The sequence below is a fragment of the Corvus brachyrhynchos genome, unplaced genomic scaffold (assembly GCF_000691975.1).
Source record: "Corvus brachyrhynchos isolate BGI_N302 unplaced genomic scaffold, ASM69197v1 scaffold14, whole genome shotgun sequence".
NCBI classification, from domain to species: Eukaryota; Metazoa; Chordata; class Aves; order Passeriformes; family Corvidae; genus Corvus; species Corvus brachyrhynchos.
In genome coordinates this window covers 20,207,695-20,219,926 of record NW_008239110.1, presented here as the reverse complement: position 1 = coordinate 20,219,926, position 12,232 = coordinate 20,207,695, and the positions used below count along the sequence as shown (strand labels likewise).

At 39.0% G+C, this 12,232-nt stretch overlaps 1 protein-coding gene across 1 annotated transcript in view; it reads right to left on the bottom strand.

Annotated features, from left to right (window-relative positions):
* MTHFD1L (methylenetetrahydrofolate dehydrogenase (NADP+ dependent) 1-like) overlaps window positions 1-12,232 on the bottom strand; it is a 148,382-nt gene that overhangs the window by 85,764 nt on the left and 50,386 nt on the right. The window contains exons 19-20 of the mRNA XM_017739428.1: window positions 7,544-7,612; window positions 345-456 (exon numbers count right to left, since the gene is read on the bottom strand). Coding sequence (XP_017594917.1) covers window positions 345-456; window positions 7,544-7,612 — 181 coding nt within the window. The remainder of the gene's footprint in view (window positions 1-344; window positions 457-7,543; window positions 7,613-12,232) is intronic.

Genomic DNA, 12,232 nt, shown 5'->3' with positions numbered 1-12,232 from the left:
AGGAAAAAAGAATGGTTTCTGTTGGTTTATCAAGTGTGGCCAGATGGATACCAATAGATTGAACAACAGGACACCTCTTTCAATGCAATCCAGTCATTTGACTGGTTGAGACTCCTTGTGGAGTCTCAAACATGGTGACAGGACCATGGTGACAGGACTTGAGACAAAAGGCAGGGTAAGAGAAGAAGTGCTTTTGGCTTATTATATACTCACTTAAAGATTATTTTATACTGATATTAATAACAAATTAGCATTCTTACCTTTAACTGCTAGTTTTTCCATTCACTTGCATCACTGCCAATTTACCAACAGATCATAATACAATAAACTGAATATTTACTTACCTACAAATCCTTTCTCTCCAACTAATTTAAGGGCAATTTTATCTGCCAAAACGGAAGAATTTCCATGTGCAATGTTAGCAAAAGGTCCAGCGTGAACAAATACTGGTGTTCCCTGGATGATAAAGAAATATACGTAAGTAATTCGATGTATAGATGTCATGGTTTAACCCCAGCCAGGAACTAAGCCCCACACAGCTGATTACTCACTCCTCTACAGTAGGATGAAGGAGCAAATCAGAAGGGTTAAAGTAAGAGAACTCATAGGTTGAAATAAAGAAAATTCAATAGGTAAAGAAAAGACTGCGCACACATAAGCAAAGCAAAACAAGGAATTAATTCCTGCTTTCCATGGGCAGGCAGGTGTTCAGCCCAGGAAAGCAGGGTTCCATCATGTGCAATGGTTACTTGGGAAGACAAATGCCATCACTCTAAATATCCCCCCTTCCTCCCACAGCTTGGTATGCTCAGCATGATGCTATACGGTCTGGAATACCCCTTGTGCCAGTTGTGGTCAGCTGTCCTGACTGTGTCCCCTCCCAACATCTTGTGTAAGCCCCAGCCTGCTTGCTGGTGGGGTGAGAGACAGAAAAGGCCTTGACTCTGTGCGAGCCCTGCTCAGCATAACAGAAACATTCCTGTGTTATCAACACTGTCTCCAGTACAAATCCAAAACGCAGCCCTGTACCAGCTGATGTGAAGAAAGTTAACCTTATTCCAGCCCAAACCTCAATAATTTTGCAGACTAATCAAAATTTTTTATTAATCAAAGCACGTACAGCAAGGAAGTGCCATTAGACAATTTAGGGGTTCTAGGTACATCTCAGGTGCTTGAGACCTCATTCACTGACTGGCCTTGATGTCAGAACCTGCTTAATTCCTAGAAAGGTAATAGACAGTAGTGCAACCTCTAGGTAACTTGCACAACTTCCCCACCCCACTTTGTACTAATTAATGTTTCGTATTTCCACAGCTCTAATACTGTGGTGTGCTATTCTGGCATACGAACTACAACAAGCACTAAATGCATTGCTGCAGATACACAAATAAGAGCCCAGCTCCAGCCCTACTCCATCCCTGTGTGCTCCTGTTTTCCTCACTGGCTGCAACAGCCATTTCTGTCCAGGCAGAGGAGCCAGCAGAAGCCATGAGGGACCAGAGTCAAGGCTTAAGGAGCTGGAGAGGGAGATGGCAAGGGACAAGCTGGGGTACAGTGGGGATACTGACACAGTGGAAAACAGTGGAAAACTACTGTAATCTAAACGGTGTTTTACAGAAAACACAGACATTTTAGTAATGATGAATAGAAATTATATACAAAAATGATGTATCAACAAAAAGCGCCTCTTCTTATTGTTTCCTTTAGAAGTAATAATATATAATTAATTGTTTTGCTCAGAAGAAAGACAAGTAACTTTTTAGCCATTGCCACGTGCACACACATGGGTGGGCTATTCTCCAGGAATGACACAATTAAGCTACAACTCAGGTAACTCTGCCTCGAACATGTTAGAGTAGAAACAGGAGCCAAAGAACTAAATAAAGAGAAATTGTGCCCTGTAATAAGAGAATCAATGTAGATCACTATAATTATAACACAGTGACTTCATAGCATTTACTTAAGATTAGGTTTCTTTTCTTGTTTTCTATCTGCTAATGGACACATACTGCAACATCAACTGGGACTTCACACAGGTACGCAAAAAATTAACATGAGCTATGTATGCTTTCAAAGTTTAACTGGGCATCCATTTAACAGGTGATGTGCAAAATATGTTATCCCTATTCCAAAGAGCTTGTAACATACAGAATAAAATGCAAACAACTTCCACCAAACCATGTTTAAGCTTTGCTTCTACTTTAATCCAGTATTTATGCTTCTGGCATTCAAATAAGTAAGATCACAAGTTTTCAGCTACCAGACTCAGATCCATACTGATGCCATGATGATTTTTTGCCTTTTCTTTTATACCCCTTTTATATACCTGTTTATAACTTCTGTATTCTTAGTGCTTTTTGCCTACATTCTTGGCCTTGTTTGTCAAGCTAGGAGATAAACATCATAGAAGCTTCGTAGTTAGGGATCAGTGTGCCCCAGACCCCAAGGTCCTCTCCAGAACAGATTCTGTAAACTAAGATAGAACCATCCAGGGGAAGGCTCCTTGGGGAGGGGGGGGGCTCATTCAAGCCTCTCATTGAGGAATCTTTGATAGATATGCTAATTAGTAAGACCTATAATGTTATACCAGATCAATTGTGGGCATGCATTGTGGGGTGCATTGAGGTGCATTTGATCTGGATGTGTGCACCTAAGGATCCTTAAAATAAATACAGAGGTAAAAATCCCTTTTTCCCTACTAACTGTGTTTGATTCTTTATTTTAAGACCAGGAAAAGACATCAATACGATTTATTCCAATTTGTCTTTTATTACACAGTATGTCTAATTTTACTCTTCCAAGCCCTAATTTCTTGTGGCAAGCAATTAAAGGGCTGGTCTTGTTAGAGCCCAGTGCACACATGGGCAGATGAGATGCATGGACCCAGAACTGCAGCCAGTGACTGGGCAGCCCAGCACATACTACAGCAGCTATGCAAAGAGAGGTGCCAGAAGGGTCTCCTCCTACATTCCCTGTGCAACTGTGCTTCCAAGAGTTTGTCCACACAACATGGGTAGGAAGGAAATTTGGACTGCAGGATCCAAAATCCAGAATATTGGAAGTCAAGAGGCTCCCATGACTAACTTGAAATCCAAACATACTACTAAATCACTGGCATAGACAGGTGCCCCTCCCTGGAGCTCTGAAATCTACCAAAAGAAAAGGAAGAGCTACTGGAATGTTTTTTCAATCCTGGCAGAAAAGTCAAGTCTAGATACTGAAGAGAGTGAACTCCAGCAGGGCCTTGGGAGCCTCAGGCACACACTGGAATAGGGACAACAATGTCTTCTCAGGCCAGCTTTAGTAACTGTGCCAGTCCATCTGTACCACTTGTTTTTGCCACTTATTTTTGCTACGCTCTTAATAAACTATATGGAGAACCAAACAGTGGCACAGAAATGCATTCTGCTGGCTGCTTTCAGTACAGAAAATTTTATTATCCAAGTTTCAGTAAAAGAAAATAAACCCAGAATGTCAATAAATAGTTGAAGTTATCTGGCCGCTAGAAGGATATTTATAATACTTATTACCATCCTTCTCTCATCTTTACTGTGATTGGCACTTCAAAAGTAACACAACAAACCATCCCAGAGCAGCCAGCCTGCAACTACAAAGGGTTGTCCCATAGAGCAGCTGCTCTGTTACGCATGGTATAAATAAATGCTAAACATTAAGGGATCAGTTGACAAGAGAAGAAATCTGTCATGAGAAACATGGATAAACACTATGAAATCATTATGTACATTCCAAACAAAGTAATCTCAATTTTACAGCACTGGATATAAGTTCCACTGAAGTCTGTGGTTATTGTAAATGGAGTGCTCTGAGTCTCCCATTTTGAGATTTTTACTGTCACTCCTGCATATAAAACACTGTCAATCACTAACAGTTTCAGGTGGAATTTATGGTGTCAGAGTAGCAGGACTGTGACGGAAAGCAACCCACCACGAAACCTCTTTAAAAACCAGCAAATTAAAACACACATCAATTCACATATGAAAAAAAGCACTGACATAAGTTGCCAGTTCAGTTCCACACAGGACTGACATTCGGTCATTTTTGATTTATGACCTTCTAAGCCTCTTCCCCAGTGCATGCAGACATCCATAAAAAGTTGGTACAAATCTACCCAGCATGTTGTTCTTCTCCCTTTTCACAGGCCCTTAGAAGCAACTCCTCAGACTTCCACGGCTTAACACAATTCCCACCTTCAGGCTCGTGGCCAGATCACAGAGGAGTGCAGCTGCACTGGCTACTTCTATTTGGCTCCTATCTCTGCAATGGCTACTTCCAGCCACTGCTTACCCACAGACACTAGGACTTACATATTAAATCAGCCAAATCAACTGTCAGTCACCCAGATCTCCTGCTCTCCCTCATCAACAGCCTTTTTGCCATTCCCCAAAGTGATCTGGATGACCTTCTTTGGTGAACAGTTTCGTCCCTAATTGCCAGATGGGTCCATGGTGCCTTCTCAGCTGTATTTGTGTTCTCTATAATCATATTATTTTTCCACCACCTATGTGCTGTAGGATCATTTCTAATTTTACTGTTGTCAAATTGCAGTGCTGTTGCTAAAGGTCTTTACACTTTTATGAAGAACTTTTTCTCCCTGAAGGGATTAGGATTATGTTTCCCAATTATTTTTGGTAACCTCTTTGGAAACTTAAAATGCTAACTTTTGGGTGCTACTTACTAGGATTATTTCAAGTGTAATGCAGGCTTCAGTTATCCTTATTTCTGATTTGCAATTCACACATTCATCGAAAAATGACATTATGTATAGCAGAAGAAACATTATTGCATCTACCTACAACTATCTACATCTGCCTCAGGGTATATTAGGATTCTTTTGGCTTAAAATCTATCATGCTAGAGGGCTCTAAACTCACAAGCGGTTCACTAGAGTACACTCAAAAGTGTGCAGGGCACATGTTCCTTGTTCCCCTCCTTTTTCCTTTTTTTTTTTTTTTAACTGAAGCTATTAAAAGTAGCACCTCTTGCTATTCAGATGAAGCATTATTCAGATGAAGCATTAAAAATAATGAAGAGAGCTCAACAGCATAGGCAGTACTAGAGCAGGCCATTGCATCCCCAGGAGGGCCAAGTGTGTCCTGGGGAACATCAGGCACAGCATCGCCAGCTGGGCAAGGAAGGGGATTGTCCCACTCTGCTCTGTGCTGGGGCAGCCTCACCTCGAGTGCTGGGGGCAGGTCTGGGTGCCACAACATAAAAAAGGACATGAAGCCATTAGGGAGCATCCAAAGGAAGGAAACAAAGATGGTGAAGGGCCTTGAGGAGAAGCCATATGAGGAGTGGCTGAGGTCACTTGGTCTGTCTGGCCTGAAAGAGACCAAGGGACCAAGGGGAGACCTCACTGCAGTTACAACTTCCTCGTGAGTGGAAGAGGAGGGGCAGACACCAATCTCTTCTCTGTGGTGACCACTGACAGGGCCCAAAGGAATGGCCTGAAGTTATGTCAGGGAGGTTTAGGTTGGATATCAGGAAAAGGTTTTTCACCCAGAGGGTGGCTGGGCATTGGAACAGGCTCCCCAGGGAAGTGGTCACAGCACCAAGCCTGACAGAGTTCAAGAAGTGTTTGGACAGTGCTCTCAGGCACATGGTGTGACTCTTGGGGATGGTACTGTGCAGGGCCAGGAGCTGGACTTGGTGATCCTCAGGGGTTCCTTCCAGCTCAGCAGGTTCTGTGATCCTACATGAGAGCAATGACACAGTCCAAAAGGACATCAGCCAAAGCAGAGCACTATCTTGGAAAACGTTTAGATAAACCGGGGATCTCCACTCTTCGATACATGACTTACATTAGCCTGCAAGCCAGCAAGTATCCAAAGGGTGACAAAAACTCATCTTTAAGACTCAAAGAGGAGGAGTGGAGCATGAAGCAGTCTTCCAAGCTGCTTAAGTTTGCTGTTTCAAAAATAACTTTGTGAGAAGAATTTAGGGGAAAAATGTATCTTTGGGTAATGTGGTCAGGGTCCTGCTAACAAGCAATAGTGTTTGATGAAAGTTGGCAGATGTTTCAGCCATAGCATAGATTAGACTAGAAAAGAATACCACATAAAAGGCAGGAATTTTATTGCATAGAAATGTGAATATAAAGAAATGCAGGGAAAAAAATATGTGCATGCATGTCCCAGAACCAAATTCCTATCAATCAAAAGAAACTCTCCTGACATTTATAATTGTCTTTCCGAACACTGCAACAAAACCACAGTACTTTCCAACAGATATGCAGTGTGCAAACAGAGTGACTACACAGTCAGAATCAAAGCTACCTTGTCACTGGAGCTTAACACACACAATGTTATCCAAGTGGTGACTTAATACTCAGTTCTGGCTGTGACATTCTTGATCCTATGTGACCTCCAGTTTCTGCTATTGGATGTTACATTAAAATTATCACACACTCATACAGCCACATGAAAGAACAGGTTTTCTTTGCAGGGGAAAATAATTAAGATGGCTATAATAAAATAACATAGACTTAAATTCTATTTTTCTAATATTCCCTGAGACAAGGAAGTTGTCCCAATCCAAAGACAAAAGCAAAAAAATTAGTTATCACTTTGACATGCTGTAGAAAATGAGACATTTTTATCTGGTAATTTTATCAAACTGGAGATTGATTGCACTGGTATCTTTCTGCATTCTTCAACTTTTCACCATATCAAAAATTGTTGTGAAATATTCCAGCTGTGTAATTTTGATAGTCAAATGGAAAAAAAAAAAAAAAACCCACTGATTTTTCTCCAAGTGCATTTGCTGTTTCATTATTTCCTTTTTTCTTTCTCCTTCTCCCATTGAATGTTGCTCATCATTCAGTTTCCTGTCAAAATATCAATACTAGACTGCCCAAGCACAAAGTTAGGTTGCACTAATTCTACATTATTTAAGCTTTTGGAAGCAAGCTCACTAGGGTAGGTGTAAAACATTCCTCTCATAGCCCATCAAAGCTTCATTTAGTCCATGATGGCACTATGGCAAGACAGGGTGGCTGGGAGCCATCTTTTGAAAATGCATAAACAGCTAAAAGGACCCTCCTGTGATTATGAATGGCACAAACTGTAATACAGGTTAGAATGGCCACAGCAAAGCTGCTTTTTTCCACACAAAATGCTGGGCTGTGGGAATCATGGGAACATCCCTATAAAAGAAGTACATAAAAAGGAAACTTCCCCATAAGAACAAGGTGGGACACAGCAGCAAATCTGTGACTTGGATGACCAACCTGCCTCCCAGTGTGCTCAGAACCAGCTCAACAATGCACTGCAGCTTGTTTGCAACACTTGGTAAAATTATGACTATAGCCATATCTCAAAGAGGAAGAAAACCACCAAAAAGATATAAATGCAGATAGAGTCGAATAGTTAACATAAACAAATGAACATTTGCTAGAATCCCTTTATGGATCTGACTCTGGCTTGAACTTTGAAAGTCAAGCAGAGTTGCTGAAGAGAAGCATGATCAGAACACTATGGAATTTGAAAGTTGGAGAAGGGCTGGCATCATAAGCCATACTTACCTCTAATGTCTGCATTAGTGTGGGCTTAATTGCATCTTTCATCAAAACTGCCAAAGCACCAGTTACTCCCTAAAAAACAAGAGTCCACATTTTAACTGACTTAGAAGTCAATTCTAAGGTGCAACATTTCCAAGTTACACTTAAGCTTATAGTTAAAACAACCCTTACAGTTCAAAGCAGTGTTAAAGTCATGCATATTATTTAGATATTACCTCAAGACTTCTAAAATCCTGTACTTACAGTGTGTCAAAATCAAAAATTATTTTGTTCTGAATACACTTAAAAGGCACCAGGTAATTTCATTGTCCTATTTCATGGAGAGGTCAGAAACAGAATTAAGTGATCAGCATGAGGTTGTTCAAGGTAACAAAAGATGAAGTGCCAAAGGCCACTGAGACCTGAGATAGCAGGAAGGCAATAACTTGCTAAGAATGCCTAAAGAAATGACAGATGTATTTCTTTTATGACAGAATCAATAGCATAAATCTATAGGTAGCAACAACCAGAAAGGGTACTTTTCAAGACTTGTACAAATATATACATAAGAGATACAGGATGAAGCAGCCACAGAGTTTACCAGTGGCAGATAACGAATACATCAGAAGACTAAAAGTTAGAGGTGCCTTACTGTGATGATGAAAGCACAAAAGGAGCTGAGCAAATTGCAGCCTTTTGGTTGTAAAAAACCTTAGTCCTCTCTAAAATTTTGCTGAAGTATAAATTTTACACTGACTGACCTTAAAAAAAATAAAAATCATGACATCCCTCTACACCAAATTTCAATGCTCATTTTAGAAAAAAAAAAGGCTACAGAGTGTGCACATGACTATCAGACTATATGAAGAGTGCTATCTAGAAACCACCAACATATGTTCAAATTCATTCTTGAATTACTTTGATTTTGAGATGATGTGTTTCGTTTTGAAAAAACTAGATAATGGTTCAAAAAAACCACAGTAGTGTTATAAAGAGTGGCTCATAGACTTGCCAGAGAATGCAAAACAAAATGAATTTAATATATTTTTGTATTGAAAAGAAACATGAAAACCAAACAAAAATCCTAGCTGCTGTAAATTGTTTAAAATGAAGATTGAAAAACATGGGTACAATATCCAAGCAGCCTATAAAGAGATGAACAATAATATCCAAATGAAGAAAAGCAATAAAAACAGTGCCAGTATAATTTTCAACACAGCCTTTGTCAACTAACGCCAAATTTGAGCAATCAAAGTCAGCATGAAAATTTTGACGGCAATAGATAAGAGACATAAAAGTATGTGGTGATTAAGTACAGTATTTTATAAAATTAAATTTTCCCCTTTCTGAGCATCACATCCGAGCATGGACTTCAGAGGAAAATGATGCAGAATATTTGGCCTTAGATAAAACTGAATTGAAACCAAAATATTAAAACTGGTGTCTACTAATGCATAGCAAGCGTTTCCTTGGAGGACAGTGAGGGAGAGAGAGAAGGAAAAGATTTTCCTTTGCACTCTGCATCTCCCACTATTTACAAAACCCAATGGATCCACAAAGATATGAGAAAATGATACCAAAACAGCCTAGTTTTTCATCTTCTGAATTAGCAAAGGAATAGATTGCTGTTTCTTAACATGTTAATTTTAGAAGCTAGGATTAAAACGCAAAGAAACGTAAGCGCTTCAGCTCTTTCAAAACAGGTGAAGCTCTACCGCTTCTACAGAAACAGCCTGGTGCTATATGTTGCCTATATACCCAAATACTCTCATTTCTGGAGGAAAAAAAAAAAGCCAAATGCAAAACTTTACATCAGGTCTTCGAAGTGGTCAACAGTAAGAATAACTACCTGAGCTGCCACACATCAGCCCTACTGGAAAGAAGACTTGAGGGAAGAAGTGGTGAAAAATAAAATCAGGACACTTCTCCCTCAGCTTCCTCCCCTGCCCCTTCTAAAAAACAATGGCTCAAATCCTGTCTCCTATGCTTTCTGATATCTTCACCAATCTGATAAAAACAGTGAAGTAAAAATATACTTCCTCTGCATTTTAACTTTTTGGGAGATATTACTTATGCATTATTTGGGAAATACTAGACATGCATTCTGGACACAACAATTCATTTTATCTGAAGCTGAAAGCAAAACCAAACCAAAATGTAAATACTCCAATAGGCATATCTTGTGTCTATCTGCCTCCCATGGTTCTTAACCAGGTTTGGTGTCAACAGCAGTCCTTAAAAGCTACACAAAAAGTAAAGCTTTCATACTTATCTGACAGGACTGGGAGAATAAGGTTTTCATTTGTTTGTATCCTCAATCCTCCAAGTATCTAGTAAACAATTCCTACAGCTCACTCCAAGTCCTGGATCCAATTCTCAGAGCTATTTAAGGAATCAGGTTCCTATTTCCAATTCAGAAAAGGTAGACAAACTTTTTATAAAAGAATTAAGGGCTTAGACACGCACCAATTAAATGTGTGAGAGCCCGAAGATCACTAGCTTTCCACTAACTCACTGTCAGAAGAAAGAAGCAGGGCTCTGAATCAACTGTATACAGACATCCAACTTTTCTGGGTTCCTTCCTGGAACTGATCACAAGTATTCCTGAAAATAATGCTCCTTCCATCTATCCACCAGCCGTCAGGGCAGGTATGCTCCCCAGGACAGCACAGATCACAGAGCACAAAATAAATTATACTCGCGACACAGGAAAGGCAACTTAGATGAAAATCCAAAATACTTTCAAAGCAACTTCCAGTGGAGCAGTCTCTGAAGTCTACCAAGAGTGGAAATGAAAGCCAGCATCAGATGACAAGGAAAGTGATTGAAAGTAACTGCTATGAAATGAATAAAGGCTACACAGACTGAAGGGCAGAGAAAAACCCCTTTCTTTATAAGAAAAATAATGAAATACTTGCAACTTCCCTTCAATTGAAACTATAGTCTCTAACAAAATAATAACACTTTCTGCAATTTCAGTCCTGTAAAAAACTAAACCTTAAACCATAATCTGAGAACTGCAACTTCTTTTGTTTGAAGTGAACAATGTACACAATGGTTCTGATGAACCAGAGAACAAAATCTCGCTAGCTGACAATCATTTATGTAAGTAAATATGAAGCTATTTATTTTTTTTTGGTCCTGGAATTACTGAAATCTAACAGTATGGCGCAGAAAGTAAGATGAGAAGAAGCCTGATTTAAAAAAAAATAGTGACATATTTATTTAATATTTTTCATATCTGCTGAAATACTGATCTAGGGCATATATACCGATTTAGCTTCACATAAAAATATGGTATGTGTCCATCAGAATTCTACCTCACTATAAAAGCCAAAAAGCAATTAAGTCTTCAAAATACTGTACAATGAGCACCACATTTTGGCAAAGAGTTCAACATATTCCATTACAGAGGATAGACATTTAATCCATTACTCTTGTGGAAAGAGTCTTCTCAATTCATGAAATATTCAATTTATCTTTTTTCTATTACTTCTAGCCTGTCTCTGCATATGGTTTATATCTGCCAATGTGTATTTTAGGTTTTACTATTGTATTATTATAAATATATTGCATATAAAGTCAAAATTAAGAGCAATTGTATTTTTGTGAAATATTTTGTGTGTACATCTGGAAACAAATCACAGAGAAAGGTTTAGTGGTTTTGGTTCACATAGATTTTAAAGAACTAAAGATTACTGTCTAAACATTTAAACTTGCATAAATTCAATTTGTGTAGGATATAAACATGAACCCCAGAAATTTTTTCAATGATAGGTAGAATTGACCCATTATTCAGGTTGTGTGGTATTTCTCATGATAAAGTTGCCTTTAAAGTTTTTTAGAACTATATGCAATTGCAGTTCTTTTGGCTAAAATGTTCCATGTCAATGGACTATGACAGATTCAAGCTTTTAAACTGGATTTTGTTTTACAAAAATAGAAGTCAAAATTATTGAATCTGGATTGAGAGCATTCTAAAATCTTGTACAGTGTTTTTCCTTTGTTCAGCTGTCTTGAGATCCTTCCTTTCTGAACTACAGAGCTTTACCTCTTCCCTGACCCTGACTTGAAAGGAGGATGAAAATTCAGGAGGAGAATGGCTTCACATAGAACCTCTTGATGTGTGAGAAAATTTTCTCAAGATCTAATCCTTGGATTGTATCAACACAGGCAGCACAAGCTGCAGGGGAAGAGTAGAGACTGCATTTAAACTCTAGAAACAGTAGGTTTAGTTGCAGGCTGTTCAAACAGACTGACCACCTGTGGGAAGAAACCAGCCACAGAAATGAAATGCTACATGATAGAACAGAAATTTGTCTTCTTTGTCCACATGAATTATGACTTGTTATTGTCTTCGGTTATACTTCTCCTGCTGTTGTTTCCAGAGGATTCAACTTTATACAGTACATTTTCACCAGTGCAGTATGGTTATTCATAAGCTCTCTCTCCTTGTACAAAGTAAGCAGCATTTAATTTGATACCCCACTAATTTCTTTTGACATTTTTAAAATCCCAACACCACAGCATCTGACTTCTTCACTGATATTAGTAAGTCTTCAGAAATGAACAATTGCTCCCATTCTTCAGAAGAGAAACCTGTACACTGAATCTGTTCTGAATCAAAGATATTCACCAATTTTGGATGCTCAACCTGAGACAACAGAAAATAATTTCTCCTGGTTCAAAGTTCTTGATGGTGTTTCACTCTTT